Raw genomic sequence first — 17,532 nt, 5'->3', positions numbered from 1 at the left:
TAAATAGCTGTCCGAAATGTATGCTTTTTCACATTTGAAATATACACATTTTAAAACTTATGCCAAGCTGAAATTTGCAGACTTCGTACTTTAATTGCCCTTGGGCTTCAATCCCCCTTATTAGCCCCAGAAATTAATATCTGTTTGGATTTCTTTGACATCCTTAGTGTTTAACCCTTCAGTAGATTACAGTAAAAATACATGGAATGGAATGGAATGGAATGGAATGGAATGGAATGGAATGGAATGGAATGGAATGGAATAGCATATTGCCTTAAAACACAAAACACAGAAATGGCATTAATTCTATAGAAGACTACGTGAGAGACGTCAAGGCCTTGCTTATTTTCTTATAAATTCTCTTATGTCTTTTATTTGGCTTTTTTTATCCCTCATTTCAATTTTGTTCCCCGTAACAGGGATCTGTGATGACAAAGCAGCCCTCCTAAATTTCAGAACTAAAAGGCATTCCTATAAAAATGGCTGATTTTAGCCCAACAGATCTAACCCTAGATTTGTCCTGTGAGCTTTGTATATGAAAACAAAAGCATTGCTTTTATTCAAAACACAGAAAAAGCAATGTTTGGGACTGGAAATTAACTTCGTTATCCACAAAACTGTTTAGCCTTCTACCCAGACCAAAAGAGGTCATTTGGAAGGTTTTAGCAATGGATTCTCAATTACAGTGGCCACCAGGAGGCACCACGTGACCAGTTTCATCCTTACTGGGACTCCTCAGAGATGGGTGGCCAGGTGTTATTCTGTGGGGTTCGAACCCCTACCAGAAATTGGAACTCATGAACTTTCACACTTTAAGTTGACTATATATGGTGGATCAGCTTTAGGAACTATCCAGATCCTTGGATCAATTCTTGGCAATGGGTTTGAACCTCATAGAATAACATCTGGCTACCCACCTCTGAGGACACAGTATAAATATAGAGAAATTTCCCTCCCCTCCAAGAAGTTCATGTAAAACCCCATACATGGGGGCATGACATAATATAACATCTCTGTATCTCTGGGCTCTGAGAGTTGAAGGGAAGGTGGACTGTAAATACAAACCTGGTAACGTTGGATTCTGCATATGCTCTCCCTGGAGGCAAAGGCTCTAGGGATGAACTACACATTACATGCAAGCACCTGTCACTGACCTTGAACTATCACATCTTTTGGTGAAAAGAAGATCTGAAAGTAGATTGTTTGGATTGAAGAAGAGCAGGATACTTAACTCTCTTTTCCTTACCACTTCCTTGCTCTAAATAATTCAACCAGATGTTTCTCCTCCACAGGATTCCAAAGGCATTGATGTGACAAGCAGAACATTTAGAATAGCCTTAGGTGTATTTACTGAAGAGAAGTGTAAGGCAAAGAAAGAGTTAAGGGCACCTCCCTTCTCACTGTTGTAGTTTTAGGATCCCTGTTTGCATGTAAGAGGGAGCATGTTTTGTTCTGACTTTGAAACAAAACTCTCTGAACCCAGACAATTTCTCTGGAGTTCAGAATACCTGAAAAAGCTCTTCATGTGTGAACATCCTGGTGTCTCCACAACCTCTCCAGAATCTTTGGCGGTCTTGCCTGCACAACGTGGCCATGACAAAAACCTGGTGATACATCTAAGCTGAGCTGCTGTCCTGCATAATGAGGTCACATAATGCTAGTTCAGCTCTCTGGCTTCTTGGTCGTTCTTCCAGATTCTTCAGTTCCATTCCATGATTTGAAATGGCTGAAAGAAAGATGCCAAATAAGGCATAATTCAGGGGAGTGGATGCCAAACCCAGCTTGCTGTTCTGAAATTTCCTGGCCTGGTTCTAATTCCTCTCCTCTTTTTTTGTTCTTTATCTCATGCAGATCCCAAGCCCCCCAGCCAACCAATGGCCCCTTCTGCCAGCAGTCTACCATGGCCTGTAATCATTGGGATCCCAGCTGGAGCTGTCTTCATCTTTGGGACAATCATCCTCTGGCTCTGCCAAACCAAGAAGAAGCCATGTTCGCCTCCAGCTGCAACTCCAGGACACAGGACCCAGCCTCGGGACCGGGTCTGCACAGCCCAGGTCTCCGATAAAGACTGTTTGTCCTCCATCAACTATGAGGAATATGTAGCCCAGCAGCAGCACTTGCTGACCCAAGGGCCAGTCCTGGCTCCAAACACGGCTTCCAAAATGTACCCAAAGATTTATACAGACATCCACACTCACACCCATTCACATGTGGAAGGCAAAGTACACCAGCACCAGCACATTCACTACCCATGTTAAAAGGTCGCCCTTTTAGAACGTTGTGATACTGCGTCCAGATATCTTTGCATCAGCTTAGACTGCCAGGGTGTGCGGGAAATAACCCAGCCCAAAGAAACAAACCAGTCGTTTGTCAGGGTGTGTTGTTACTGTGACCAGGAGTAATGAAGGAATTCCCAATTGGCAAGGTTGCTTCTTTAGAAGCTCACTCATCTGGTTGTGACACCAAGAGGAAAGCTGCTTCTGATCCTTGCTAACATGCAAGGCCAAGAGGGTTCACCCCAGCCCCGTCTCCTTCTGAGGGAAGCAGCACCATGCCAAAGTGCCAACGGAAGAGGGGAGCATTTGAGTGGCCTTACAAAGAAGATGGATGGATGGGTGTGTGGGGTGCGTGCGTGTGTGGGTGCGTTTCAAGTTGTGAAGCAGAGAAATCCTGCCTTATAGTTAGCAATAACCAAGCTCATCAAGCTGATCTCTCTTTCGCTAGAGGCCTTCCTGCAAACCTTGGAACTATAGCTTCCCTTTCCCCCAGCTGCCCCCAAAACGAACAATGTACAGCTCAAGTTTATATTTATATTTAATTATAATAATGATTATAAGAATTGGAACTGCTGATTTTTTTAGAATCTCTGTCAGGGATGTCTGCGGGGGAGGGGGGTCACAAAAGTCAAGATAGTAGCCAAGATGGTAGCCTTTAAAAGGATGAGGCTCTGATTGCCTGCTTAAGGCTACCATCTTGATTTTTTTACCCTCCCCCCCCACATGACACCCCTGCCTAGTATTCTCTCCTTATCTGAGGTGTAAATCTCATCATCAGATTTTCATGGATTATAGCAGAAAACCTCTTCATGAGAGCACAAATAAAGTGTTTAAAAGTGAAAGAATATCATCTGTCACCAGGGAATAATAAATTTCCTTAATATGCACTTGCAGGTCCAGAGAGGGATAGGAGAGGGAATCCACCTTGCTAATTCATGCATATTTCATTTCAATTCTAGGGGGAGAAATGGGCAAAATTTGACTCTATTAAAATGGAGTACAGACAGTCCCCAGGTTAAGAACGCCCGGTTTAGGGATGACCCATAGTTAAGAATGGAGCCTACTGTAGCAAAATTCAAGTTAAATACACAATGATTCGAGTTGAATACACAATGCTTTGAGTTCATTACACAATACTACTTATACAATAGTATACAAAATACTGTTTCGGCTTACATACAAATTTGACTTAAGGACAGACTTTGGGAACGGAACTCATTCTTAAACTGGGGACTACCTGTAAAGATAAATTCAGTAAAAAAAGAACCTAAACTTTAAAAAATTCTATATAGAGTTTAAGCAAAAGTCATGTATATTTAATTTATTTTGTAAAATGTATATTTTCTTCAAAAGTAAGCATTTCTATCCATATCTTTGACCATGATTTTTTCCCCAGGTTGCTGTCAATAGCAGGCTCTAAAGTATGAGGAAAGTAATTTCTCATAGGACTTTATTTAGCATCTTGAATGTCCCAGATTTGAAGTCATAATTATAACGGGGTCTGTGATATTGACATCTTAGGCTGATGAACCATCCTGTGACATTTCGATGCAAACTCTGCCCCTTATATATTTGCGTGCATTCTTGAGTTACAAGTACAAAAAGGGGAAACTGACATCATGACGTCACAGTGCACAGTTTATCATTCTGAGATCATCAGAATTAGAAATGGGCACCTTTAGACTATTAGTCATCATTTTCTAGGCTATCCTCCGGTGGTCCAAAGGAAAGTTTGTCCAGCAAACCTTGGTGGGGTTGTTGATTGGTTGTTGTTTTGTTCAAAGAAGCCATTGCTTATTTTCTAGTGTGATGAGCAAGCAAGCCCTGTCAACTGAAACAAGAGGGGCCTTTAAATAAAATAGCCATATGGTTGCATATGGTGGAACCAGACATGAGTGAGAATTGCAGAGGTAATGTAATAAGTCGAGGACTGCCTGTCCTTTCTCCACAGTCCATTACTACTCTGTTTGGGAAAGTTAAACTTTATGGTGACACATAAAGAATGCATCTTCCATTAAACTGAATGCTGCTGTGCTACAGGATTCCTAGAAGACCTCCTCACTTCTATATAGGGAGACAAAAGAGCCATCCAATTCTCATTTTTTCAAAGTTACGTTGCCTTTCTCCATTTTTTCAGTAGTATTTTATTGCTGGGGAAATACGATTTCCTCCAGATGGGATTTCAGTTTGGAGTTTGCTTCTAAGTGAATTTCCCAAAGTCCTTTGCAGACCCACTCCTGGAGAGCTTTACTCATTGGTTTGCCAATGAATAAATGGTCAAGTCACCCTGACCATTCACCTCCTGACAACAGAGGAATAGGGCAGTGGATTAAGTGTTATGATCGAAATGTGTCATCATATTTTGCATACACACATCCTGAAACTCTTTGAAATGCTGTTAGGGTTGACTCCCAGTGAAATTTAAAGTTAATGGATAAAGCACAGCTTCTCTTGCTTTGTGAATCAGTTTGTAGGTTTAGAAAGCACCAAAACACATGGAAGAACAGAGGTGCATCCAGATGTTAATAGCGAGGTCAGAGATACAAAAATAAATGAGCATTAAATTGTAGGTGTCCAGAGCAATCCACTAAAATGAATTAAAGTAATTATGCAATTTTTGTTAACGTATACAAAACCTTGATGAAGGTGTGATTGATTGAATAAATAAATTTTATTCACACACTGCCTTATCAAGTCTTCATGCCTTTCAAAGTGATCACCTGAGTTAACAATGGTGGCTTGAATAATCAGTCTCCTCTGAATTACTGCTGAACTTTTTCCAGGCAGTAATTTATAGAAGTTTTTCCACTTTTCTTAGCTCTAAGGATGGTCTAAATTGGAACTTCAGTCTAATAGCACCGACCAAAGCACGTTGAATAAAAATCAACCCTTCTAGTTTGAAAGGGAGAAGGTCTAATAAAATCCATTTGGACCTCCAAGTGGCTGTTGGGTTGCTACCTCTGTTGATTGCCTATCTACTCAGAAGCCTACAAATTGCCTGCTTACCTGAAGGGTCACCAGTGCAAAATTACACCTGAGAAGTCTGCACTGATTTAATATTTAATCAGTCCATTAGGTGCTCTTGATTATCCAGATTGGATAGTTTTGATTTGTACACAGAGATTTATTTGCATGTTTTTGCCACTGAGGAAAGCCTGCTGGAGAACTTGGCAGGATTTTGGCAGTAGCCAAAGAAAAGAAGAGGTGAAACCATTCTAAGAACTCACTGGCTGTATTCCCCCAACATGTGTAACCTGGTTAAAGATCTGGGAGGTGCACTTGAATAGATGTACCATATTTATTTTATTGGTATTTAGAACCTGAGAGATTCCCATTCTGGGAGGAATGGACGATCCTCTCTTATCTAGCCAAAAGAATAACCTGTTTGCCAGTTCACCCAGAAGCCATGGCTGAGAGGCTGGAAGAATTCCCACCTTAAGAGCCTGGGAGATAAAATAGCTTCTGAAAGTGAAAACAATCCAGTTAATGTTTCTATAACCTGATCCTTTTTTTCTACAAATCTGGATTAAGAAACCCCTCTGAGAATCTTATTCTTGGGGTGTCATAGCTTAATTTCTGGGCTGCAAAGATCAAACGGGCCACTAGGTGGCAGGAGGCATGCACATAAAAGCCTTACCTCTTTCCTGCCATCTTGTGCTCATTTAGATTTTTGCAGCTTGGATATGATTGCCCTCCATTGATGTAAGAAATATAGGCTAGGTTATTGTTGCCCTTGGTTAAATATTTGTTTGGTGACTAACCCAGCTTATTTTTAGTGTATGGTTCAATCTATTGTGCAAATTGAGAAAATGGTTGAATTTAGTAGCCAACCAGGTTAAGCGTGTTGTAGGAACACTGCCTGTAAATATATTGATGGGCCCATGGTCAGTTTTCACTCGCACCTCTGAGACAGATCTGCTGTGAATGTATTTTCTCTTATTCTAAATGAGCATCTCTAATAAGCATCATGGGGAAGAGTTCCAGTACACACTGAAGTGGCTGTTCTGTTTTAAATTCCACATTAATCCTAATTCCATCAAGCTTTGCATAAGAGGAGATACTCTGCTTTGAAGGTGGTCACCTAAGAATCAGGTCAAGATCTCAGCAGGCACCAAAGACACATGTTTTGCAGCGCTTATAATTTGGCCAACTGGGGCAGCAAATATTCCTAAACCAGCTCTGAGAGAGAATTTTATCCTGCCAGTTCACATGGAGCTTGGTAGCCTGCACTGTTACTTAGAAATAGCCCCGTTCTGAGCAAAAAAAAAAAAAAAGCAAGTGAATTTGTAATTTGGTTTGTACATGTTAAGTGCTCCATTCCTAGCTCTCAGCTACCAGGGAAGGCATTTCGTTGAATTAAGCTGAAATGCATGATTAGAACTGCTCTTCCCTGCACATAGATTGTGTTCCTTGAAATTGTTGGCCTTTTCACTTTTGAGATGTTTGGCTCCAGAGATGCTGAGAACCTGTGTACAGTTGGGCAAGAATCTCGCCCTTCCTTTCTTGGCATAACCTAATTGGCATAGTCTGCCATTCACCCAAAGTGACAAAGCAAGACAACAGGTGTGCCATCATTTAACAACACACAACTGTTTTACAGACCCAGGAAACTGCTAAAAGCTGCTGGCATCTGTAATGGAGATAAGAACTTGAGTTACTTTGGGGCTGGAGCCACAGAAGTGGCATTAGGGAAACCCTCAGATCAAAGTTCAATCATAAATTCCCTGTCAATAAGATCTGGATTGTAAAAATGAACTTGGTGTCTATGTTAGAGGTGTCTCTTAAGTTTGTTTTGACAATCTTGTATTTCTCAGCATTCTGAAGGTGAAAGCTTTATTGAAAAGTTGAAAATTAAAAGAAGATATGAAATAACTGAATTGTGCAGTTAATACAATTTATTAAAGTCATAATAGAAAACCAGAAGGAATGGAAAGATATGTATAAAAGACATGGTGTTGATTTATGTATGCAGTTTAAACCATTAAGAAATGTTATAATGGCACCATTTAAAAATAGTGATAGAATCAGGGACTTCTGGGGGGCAGGATTGTTTAAAAAAGTCAAAATGGCAGCTGTAACTATGCGATGGATCCCCTACCACTGTTTTATGTTATCACACAAGTAATCTGTTCTGTGGTTAAATGAAGTGGAGAATTCACAGCTTTAGGATCAACCAGGTGGAGGAAAAGAAAGTCTTCTGGGGCAGAATAATTTTGTTTCATTTTAGAAAATCACACAAATGGGATGTGGGTGTAACTTTGGCTGGTAATGGATGCTCAGACCCTTTTTTTAAATGTGGAGTGGGAAGTGTGAAGGAAGGGGCTTCCACTCTAAAAACAATTACTTTATTCCTTTCTCACTTTCTTAAACCAAATACTGATGCTACTTCTTGTATGAAGAATTTTTAATCCAGCTTGTGGTACTGGCAAAAACTTGGACATGGTTTGCCCTGGCCTCCTTTGAGCTCCCCCGCCCCCCAATCTTCCAAGTCATCTTCTATCCAAGCCTGACTCTGCTTAGCTTCCAAGGCCAAACAAGATGGGTCACCTGCTTTGGAAGTAAGAACGAAACAAGTACCTTAGAAAGATAAAAGATGAGGCAAGATTTCAAGCCCCGGCTAACAAAGCTGAACCAAAATTTCAGGACGTGCATTGATAAATTTCTACATTTCATCTCACACCACTAAAGAGCATATTTTTCAGGTCAGTCTTAGTTTGGTTTGGTAATACATATGGACACCAACAGCTCCTGAGCTGCTTTGCTCATCTACCACCCTTGGTGTCCATGAATTTAATATTACAAAGGCCACAGAAGAACTGTAAGTAAGAAGGACAGCTGATTAATAATGATTGGTTTTTAGTTAATTACAAGGTGCAGTCCAAAAACCCAGGGTTATGACATCTGTTTCACATCCATACTAACGGGAAAAACTCCTATAATCATGTTTACTTGGCTGGGCAAGCCCCACGTGCCTCCATGTTCTCTTTTGACATACACAAAACGTATTTGTTTATTTATTCAAAAGACTTGTATTTATCACCCTGAACTGTGACTCATAGAATTGTGGAAGGGAACACAAGGATCGTCATGTCCAACTCTCTGCAAAGTGCAGGAAAACCAAGATTAAAGGAACTGGACAGCAATCTGCAGCAAAGATGTCAGTTTCTGTATTGTGCCATTTCCCATTGGGCCAATGGCTGCTCCATTTCCAGGATCAATGCTTCCAATACCCCACTGGAAGTGCCAGAAGAGGCTTCTGGGCAGTCAGATCCTCTTACAGCTATTGGAAATGAAGCCACTGGACAGGAATGTCTTGGGGGAGGACAAAAATTCAATGCCATAACTGCAAGATCGAAGCCCCTTCCCCTTTTTACATGCATCATGCATGTGATTCTCTTATGTGTGGTTTTGATGGCACAGGCACAGCTCCTCTTGGTTGTTTTGACCTCCCACACCTCCCATGATGCCTCTGCCATTGGGGTAACTTGAAGTGAAGCAACGTTTTGTTTTTGTTTTTTTTAGAAACAAGGCATTTGCAAAGTAGCTGTGGAAGGACACTTCACTCAGAACTGCATTGAAAATAAAGTCCCTTCAGATTTCACACAGCTTTAGAAGAAACCACCGAGACACTATACCCCTTAAGATAGGGGGTTCCTGTTGTTGAATGAATGCTTACGTGATGGAAATGCCACAATATAATTCTTTAGAGTATTTTGCCACTTCAGCCTTTGCATTTCAGAATAGCTTTCCGTTGCATTAATTGTGCTATGGGGAACTGACTGCAGTCTCTAGCTGGGCAGAGATCAGAAAATAAATGCAATCCACATTCTCAAGGTCTGCCACAATTGCTCAGCACAGTTGATTTAAATTCCCTCTCTGATGATGAAAAGGAGACTCACATGCAAAGAACAATTTTGCATTTGCAAAATGCTCTTTTTCTGACATTTATGGTCCAATCTAGTCCAGTATTTCATTTTCTACAGTTGCCAATAAGCTGTAGCTTTTTTTGCCCTTGCTTCAGTAAGTTTGCCTTTGGAGTGGGGGGTTGATTTTTCTTAGGTTTCCATATGATCTGCTTTAAAACTGTTTAATAGATTCATACCTCAGATGGGGTGAAAAATGAAAAATGCCTGTTCAGATTCTCACCGGAATATTTTGAGTAAGATATGTTTGACAGGGGACGAGAACTCAAAGTAGTTTAGTAACTTGAATAAGTTCTCCCTCCATCTAAGATCAGAATAGTGTCACCTACCACTAATGAAAAAAATTGGCCAAGGGGATTATTTTTAAATCAAGTTTAAAATTTTCATGGCAAGTAGTAGAAGAAATAAATAAGCTACATTATTTGTAGCCTGCCTGTGCTGTCACAAAATTGACCCCAGTAGAGGTCAATTATAGCTATATAACTGAATTAGTAACAGCAAAAATGCACATCTCTGACTGTTGGTTCATGACTTCACAAAAGACTTGCTATATGCACATTAAGATCTTCTGAAGTATAGCACATTTGATTTTCTGGTGAAAATTATCAGGAAATGGTATCATTTATTTTCTTTGTCGTGTGCTTTGACATTGTGACATTATGGTTTCATTGTTTGGTGATGTTGGAAAGGAGTGATTGAAAAGGCTTGGGACTCCATCTGTCTGTCTGTCCATCACCAGGATAACTCCCTGAAAACCAAACAGAATGGGACCAAAATTGGTGAAGATGGAGAAGCTAACCAAAGAAAGATTAAACTCAAAAACGATCCAGCTGGGGCTATAGAAAAATAATTCCAAAAAAATAAAATAAAAATACCCAAATGTATCCCTGTGGGACAACAGTTGGAAAGTGGCTGAGAATGGTGCCAATTTTCCATGTTAAGAGCCCCTCTCTATTCCTCCTGGTTACATGATCTAGAGCAGAGCTATCACTATAGGGTTGGAAAGAATTTCAGAAGTCATGCCTTGCCTGTCCTACCTACTGGGTTTAAGGCTAATTCTTAAGGCTGTGCAATGCTTAATTTTGGGCATCTCCCTAATTTATTTATTTATTTAATCCAATTTGTATAGCTGCCCATCTCAAATGAGTGACTCTAGGGAGTGAATGTAGCCAAATCAGACTGAATTTCATTTAGGCTTCAGATGAATTCAGATAAAATAAATCAATTGGCACTAGGTGGCATTTTAGAAAGCATGCCAATGGCATCCAGAAATAGACTTGTCTACTGGAGTTTTGCTATAGTTGTAAGTAATTTTATGTTATAAAATTATACATGTATTAATCCAGTTGTTCAGTGATAGAATTTAGCGAATGTTGCCTTAGCTTTGTTACATCAACAAATCTAGAGTCTGATAAAATATATAGAAACATAAAGTATAGGTAGTCCTTGCTTAGTGACCATTCGAAGTTACAATGGTGCTGAATGAGGGGACTTACGACAGGACCTTGTAGTTGTGGCCGTTGCAGGGCCCCCACAGTCAGGTGACCATGGGGCCCTGCAACCATGCGGGATTTGCCTAATGATGGCAACTGGGACTGCCAGAACTGCCATCATAAGTCGGCACAGTCATGTGACATTGCACCTTACAACTTAGCAACAGAGTTCCTAGTCCCAACTACTGTCAGTAAGTGAGGACTACCTGTGTATAAAATATAAAATATGGATGGAGGAAGATGGCTAATAGTCATTTAGAAAATATTTCTGTAATATGTATGCTAACCTGCTTGTGATACAAACCCAAACGCTGATCAACATCTGTAAACTGTACCTCGGGAAATGGAATGAGATGTTGGTTTTGCTTACTCCAACTGCTCTGTCTCCCCAGCATCTCAGGCCAGAAAGCCTATTTTTCATAGTCAAGATGCCAGTCTCTTTTCCTGGAGTGAGCATTTAAAGATTTGTAGGTTGTGGGGCTCTCTACCTGTTAGAGAGCTGTCTTCCCCTGTTTTCAGACCATTTCCTTGGTAGGCTTGAGAGTAATCAAAGACAGCTTCCTAGATTGGGAGAGGATGAAAATGAAGTCGCCATCCTTCAATCACTTTGCATCAAACGTAAAGCTGCCCCTATGAGCAGGAGGACCGGCAGTGCTGGTTAGTCCATGAAGTTACTCCCAATTTGCCCAACTACATATCTAGAAAGAGTAAGGCAGAAGCCAGTGTCAATCTCCACAGGATTTCAGAAGACAATTGAGACATTCCAGAACAGAGCATGAACACAACGCCAGCAAGTGGCCCTGCTAGTTACGGTGGAAAGCAAGAGGGGGTATCTATTCAACTAAATCATCTAAAAATCAAAGTTGATTTGTGGCATTAAACCTTGGAGAATCTTTCAGCCACCAGCGCTGTTTAGGTGGTCCTGAGTTGTTCAGGATTCATTGCAACCAGTGCTATATTCAGTGCGGTGGCATCTGTGGGAGATGTCTGTCAAACATTGAAAGATGGTAGTCTCAGCATCATGATCCATGCCCTGTCCTTTCTGTGTGTGCATCAATGCCACATGCACATACAAAGGCCAGGGCTTCAGTTGGGATGATGCAACTCTCAGTTTTGCGCTCTCACACACACATCCACGCGCACACACAAACAAGCAGGGTGCTGCTGATCCAGGGCTGAATCCATGTCACTTTTCCATGTAAACATCCATTTGTTGGCTTCATCCTGACTGCTCTATGAACACTTAAAAAAAAATAGTGCAATTAAGTAAATATTTAATTGAATAATGGTGTGTTTTTAATATACAGTTCTCTCAAATACCATCTTTTCTTTTAAAATGCATATTTGATCATACATTTTGATTATTACTAAAACATCATTGGTGTTCTGTATCAAATACAGAGTAGCTTCATTGTTCAATGAAAACTTGTTAGTAAAATTCAGAGTAGATATGAGAACTTAGAGAATAATTTTGAAGAGAATGGCATCTGACCTCAGTACTCATTTGAGTAGAATATCAACTATATCTTGAATAAATCAATCCCAGGAATTTAAACTTTTACTCTTGTTTTTGTACAAAAGTGAATTATCCACATAAAACAGGAACCAAATTTGTAATGAAATGCATATTGAAATTGCACCATTGGAAGACCTGAAAGACCAGGATAGGAAATCTATCTGCATGGTCACTAAGAGTTGATACCAACTTGCTGGCACCTCATCAACCAGTAATCAATATTGAAATTGAAAAAAGAATCCATTTCTAAAGATGTCAAGTAGCACCAAAAGCTGTAGAAGACCCAAAGCATTGTACAAATTAAGCCACAACTGAAATCAATTAACATGCCTGAAAGTTTTGAAAAATCCATAATTGTTTAATATTAGTCATCATCATTCCAAGATGTTTATTAGTGTCACAGCATTTGTTTCACTCTCAAGAAAAAATAGAATGATGTGTGATGTTTTTCCATTTGCATTCCACAGGCACAATTCCTTATGGACATTGTTTTATTTTGCCCTTCCCTTGGAAGATTTCCAACTCTGAACAGAATTGCATTTGACAGTCCAGGCAAGTGGTGGATGTAGTGTAGGGTTTATATGAATGGAACTGCACCTGAAGATATTCAGAACTTAGACTACCAATAGATACAAGATTCCCCTACCCCCACCCCACCCATAGATTAAAGAAAATAATGAAATCTGCCCAGAAAGTCACCGTTCCTACAGTTCAACACAATGGGAGATATTGCTCCGTCACCAAGATTAATCCTACTCAATAAATTATCTCGGATTTGTGAAATCCCATGTGGAGCTTCATTTGGAACACTGTAAAATTTCATCTGAAGGTTGCCAAGATGTGTTTCATGCTCTTCTGAAGCCTGGTCAAATTTTTCATTGAATGAACGTAAAGAACGTAGAACTGTCGCTGGTGACATTCCTGCCACCCCCACCCTCCATCCATTCCTAGCATAACTGATGAGAGAATGTTCACGCATGCAAATATTCCCACTTTTGGCCAGACTTGGGAGGTTAGACTTGCTTTGATCTTGTGTCTCAGAACATGGACTTCAAACATAGGGTTCAATTACCCTGACATGCAGCATAAGTTGCTGCATTGATTGGATTAGAGCATTGGTGGAAAATTCTATGACTTTTCTTTCTATCAATTTGTTATTTATAGGGCTCAGCAAGGCTTTGAAAGAACGTTTCAGTTCAACAAAATAGCCCTATCAAAGCGGACTTGCAAATTGAAATGGAGCCTGTTTCAAAGCAGAGAATCAATGTATTTTATAGCCTTTCAAAGTGCTTCACATGACTGATGGCTTTTCTATTACTTCTCAAGTTGCTACGGACAATATCTGTCTGTCTGTCTCACGGCCTGTCTAGCTATCTTCAACCTTCAAAGGCCCATTAAAATAACAACATTTTGAAATCCCACTGAAAACTAAGAATACAGGGCCAATCAGATGTCTAGGGCAGCATGTTTCATGGTATTAGGGCCACTACAGAGGATCAGAGCCAATGTGCAGGTCCCCCTTCTGGTATAATAAGTGGTGACTTTTTAAACTGTGTTTGTAGCTTTTAATTTTTAAATTAGAATAAGGCACTTCCTGCATTGGTCCAATACAACCTCTCTTTTGGCTCTTTGTTGGGCAGTTTGAAGGTGGTTCTTCTGACTTTTTTCTAATCCCCATGATTTCTGCCTTAAAAGAGGTGCAGTAAGAATATTTCAAAAATTTATTGAAGGGTGAAACTTGGCCAAATTAGAGTCTTCTAACAGCCCCATCCACAACTATTTTTATAACCCAGTTTCAATATTGGTTTGACTTTTAAAGCCTGAAATAACTTAGGCTGTACAACCTGGCTACCTAAGGGAGACCTATTTGTTTATGAATCTGTATTTAGATCCACAGGAGAGGCATTTTGTAGAGCTACACTACACACCAAGGGCCATTGGTTGGATCTGCAAAAAAGAACTACCTCTTGCGTTGCTTCCACATTGCACACTGCACTGGTAGCTCAGCCCTTAGTACTCTCATTAAACCTGTCCCTGCCCATTCAGACCCCAGCAGCCTCCAGACACATTGACAGCATTATTTGGACACCAATGGTTTAGAGTACAGCTGAATATCATCAGCTTACTGATGACTCCTGACCCTGTATTGGATGATCTCACCCAGTGCCTTCATGTTAAACTGGAGGGGAGAAAGCATTGAGCCCTATATCACCCCACAAACCAGGGGTTTCAAACTCACCCTCTCTCCCACTGTCAACATCAAATGAAACTGACCATGGAAAAAGGAGAACTAACTGACTGCCTCCCACTTCCAATCCCCACAGTCAGTCTGGAAGGATACCATCACTGATGGTATCAAAAGCCATGTAGAGATCAAGGAGAATCAGGTTGGTTATGCCACCCCCATCCAGGTTCTGCCAGAGGTCATCAACAAGTGCAAACAACGCTGGCCTAAAAACCAACAGAAACAGATCCAAATAATCTACTTCTTCCAGGGCACTCTGAAGCTACAACCTAACCATCTTTTCAGCCTTCCACAAAAAGAATAGACAGAGATTGAATAAAAATTGTCCAAGACTATTGGGTCCAGTGAAGACTTCTTCAGGAGAGGGTGAACCATCTCTTCCATCAAGGCAGGTAGAACCAACCCCTCACTCAAAGATAAATTCTCCACTGCATGGCCCCCTAATCCCATGTTTAGAAGGCCTTAACCAGCCAGGAGGGACATGGATCTAAAAGGTGGTCAGATTAACAGTCCCAAGAACCCTGCCCCCCCCCCCACTTCTTCAGGAGTCCCCAGGACTCTGCCCACTTCCCAAGTAATGGTACAAAACTATGCCTTAGTCATCTCAATTGGATCTCTCCAATTGGAGCCCAGCTCTAGGTAGATCTGATTGACTTTATTCATCAGATACCTAGAATATTCCTCAAAGTGGTTCTGAAGATATTCTAGTGATCCCTCCCTCCCCAGCAGGGAACAGGACATATTAAACAGGGCTGCTAGCTGGCCATCTGCAGTTGTGACAAGAATGGAAAAATAAGTATATTTTGTTGTTCTTAGCACCATGTTCTACTCGCTAATATAGGCTCTTACACGTGTTTGGTCAGATTTACTATTCATCTTTCTCTAGCAGTACTGTAGGCTGCTATCAGTCTTCCATTGTTTCATCTCCCAGAGCTCTTTGGAAAACTAGGGAGAAATGAACACAGAGAGGCCATATAGGCACAACTGATCTAAGGATCTCAACACCTACCCATTCCATACAGAAACCTTAGCCTTGACTGAACTGTTTACCAGATCCCCAAGAAAACACCAAGCTCCATCTGAAATCTGTCTGGGTCTATTAGTCACCTGGGGTGCACCAATAACCTAACCGAGTACTCAACAATCAACAACACAGTCCAACCTAGCCAGCAGCCAGCAGTACTGTCAAAACTTCTTCTGCCTACCTGTCAACCCTTTGAGGTACATCAGGTCAGGATATACAGTAGGTTATATATAAAACAGAATCTTGAAAGCAAGACAGCATTTTTCCTTCCTTCCCTCTTATACCAAAGGCTACCAAGGCAGAGCTAACTTGAGTTCCCCTTGTTAGTCCCAAAGCCAGTGAGAGTTGACAGCTGACTAGGTGCCTAATCTCCAATCCCCAACCCAGGGCAAACCTAAGGTCCATTGGTCCTGCGGGCAGGCCAGTAAATAGCCCAGCAAGGAGTCCAGCAGATCATTCAAAGGTGAACCTGGCAGCCAGCAGATGAAAATTACTCCTTCAAAATGATCAGTTTGGTTTGGCTACAAGAAGAGGTGCAGAGGTGCAGAGCTTAGGTTGGTTTGACATTCACACCTCTACCTAACCCTGTTCCCACTCCTCACTGCAGTGCCACAGTATGTCCTTTTCTTCTGGATACTCCAATCATCAGTTGTCCTGCTACAGCAATTCCTCCTGGCCTGCTATGCTGTCCAATAATGGTGGACCTGAAGCATGCCAGTCCTGGAGAGCAGTCCTACACAAGAATCCATCTCCTCAGTGCTAGAATGCCACCATCTCTTTCTCAGCACTTCTTTGTGGTAGGGCTGCCCCACTCCAACGCCCTGCCAATTTCTGGCTCCCCACAGAGTGCATCTCCAACATTCTACCCAGCCCCTCCAATGAACCTCTCCATCTGCTGACTGAAAATAACATGCATACACCACCTCTTGCTGGGCCCACCAACAACAATCACCTTCCTCCAATTGCCATCTTAAGGGATCTCTCTGCTCTGGTCTATAGGATAGCAGCAAAATACTATTGTTGTATTAGAATCCTCCACACAAAGTTCTCATAATTTGGTAACCAAAGCCTTCTGTCGGGCTTCCTGCAAACTACTCTGTCTTCAAAGAATAAGGCCATGGACCTAAGCTGAGTACTCCATCTCTTCTAGCACTCATGCCAAGCAGGAGTCTTTGCTGAATTGCATGGATTTGAGAGCTTGGAAATCAGGTTGGAAGCTTATCTTTAAACTTGCCCTTGGGGACTAAGGTTAATGACCTAGGCTCGAGGTCTTTGGACCTTGGATTCAAGTGTCTTTCTGGAATTGGGGTCACTTTTTATGCAGAGTGGTTGTTTCTCAATCCTCTTTATTTGCACCCTGAGATCCTCAACCTCTGTGTCTGTAAGATAATCAGACAGGGAATAGAGGACTTTTACAGAACAGAATCCTGGCCTAGTTACAGACCAACTGTAACAAAAGAATATTTCTTTAACTTTGTTCTGATTATTGCATCTCTTATCAAACAAGAAGTAACAACTCTTCCTGCAGAGAGGCATCTGTCCTGCCTTGGTTAATTTTATCAGCCAAAAAGGACAAGGAATGACTGAAGACCTTGCTGCTTCAGGCATCTTCAGGACCCCAAAGCTGAAAAGAATCCAACAGAAAGCAATGTGGATCTTAATCTTGCATTTCTGACTTGCCCCAGTATTGCCATCCAAATCATGGAAGATGAGAGGAACTACAATTTTTCCTTTCGCGTCCTTTCAGATTTTTTTGAATTTCTGAATAACTTTGCCTTTGCATGGTATCAGAGATTTATAAAATGAACTATTATTTTATTCCACAAATGGAACCCCTGTGTGAAAAGGTTATCATCTCTTAGATTCAGCAACCTTTAGCTGCAACAACAACTGCAACCACACACTTCCCATAACTGGTGATCAGTCTCTCAAATCAGTCTATAGAGATCTGACCCATTTCTCCAGGGCAAACTACTTCAACTCAGCAGCACTGGAGGATGTTCTAGCATAAACTTCTTGTTTTGGGTCCTGCTATTACATTTTTATGGGGTTTAG

At 41.1% G+C, this 17,532-nt stretch overlaps 1 protein-coding gene across 2 annotated transcripts in view; it reads left to right on the top strand.

Annotated features, from left to right (window-relative positions):
- Positions 1-7,148, top strand: part of FGFRL1 (fibroblast growth factor receptor like 1) — a 179,074-nt gene extending 171,926 nt beyond the window's left edge. For both annotated transcript variants that reach the window (XM_088139448.1, XM_088139449.1), the window contains exon 7: positions 1,852-7,148. In XM_088139448.1, the coding sequence (XP_087995574.1) occupies positions 1,852-2,258 (407 nt within the window). In that variant the 3' untranslated portion in view covers positions 2,259-7,148. The remainder of the gene's footprint in view (positions 1-1,851) is intronic.
- The last annotated feature ends 10,384 nt before the right edge of the window (positions 7,149-17,532 follow it).

This window comes from Python bivittatus, unplaced genomic scaffold, assembly GCF_059951505.1.
Source record: "Python bivittatus isolate LINGU-HERP-01145 unplaced genomic scaffold, Pbiv_v1 ctg000210_np1212, whole genome shotgun sequence".
In the NCBI taxonomy this organism is placed as follows: Eukaryota; Metazoa; Chordata; class Lepidosauria; order Squamata; family Pythonidae; genus Python; species Python bivittatus.
The sequence above is the reverse complement of the archived record's forward strand: the minus strand, read 5'-3'. Positions and strand labels throughout refer to the sequence as shown.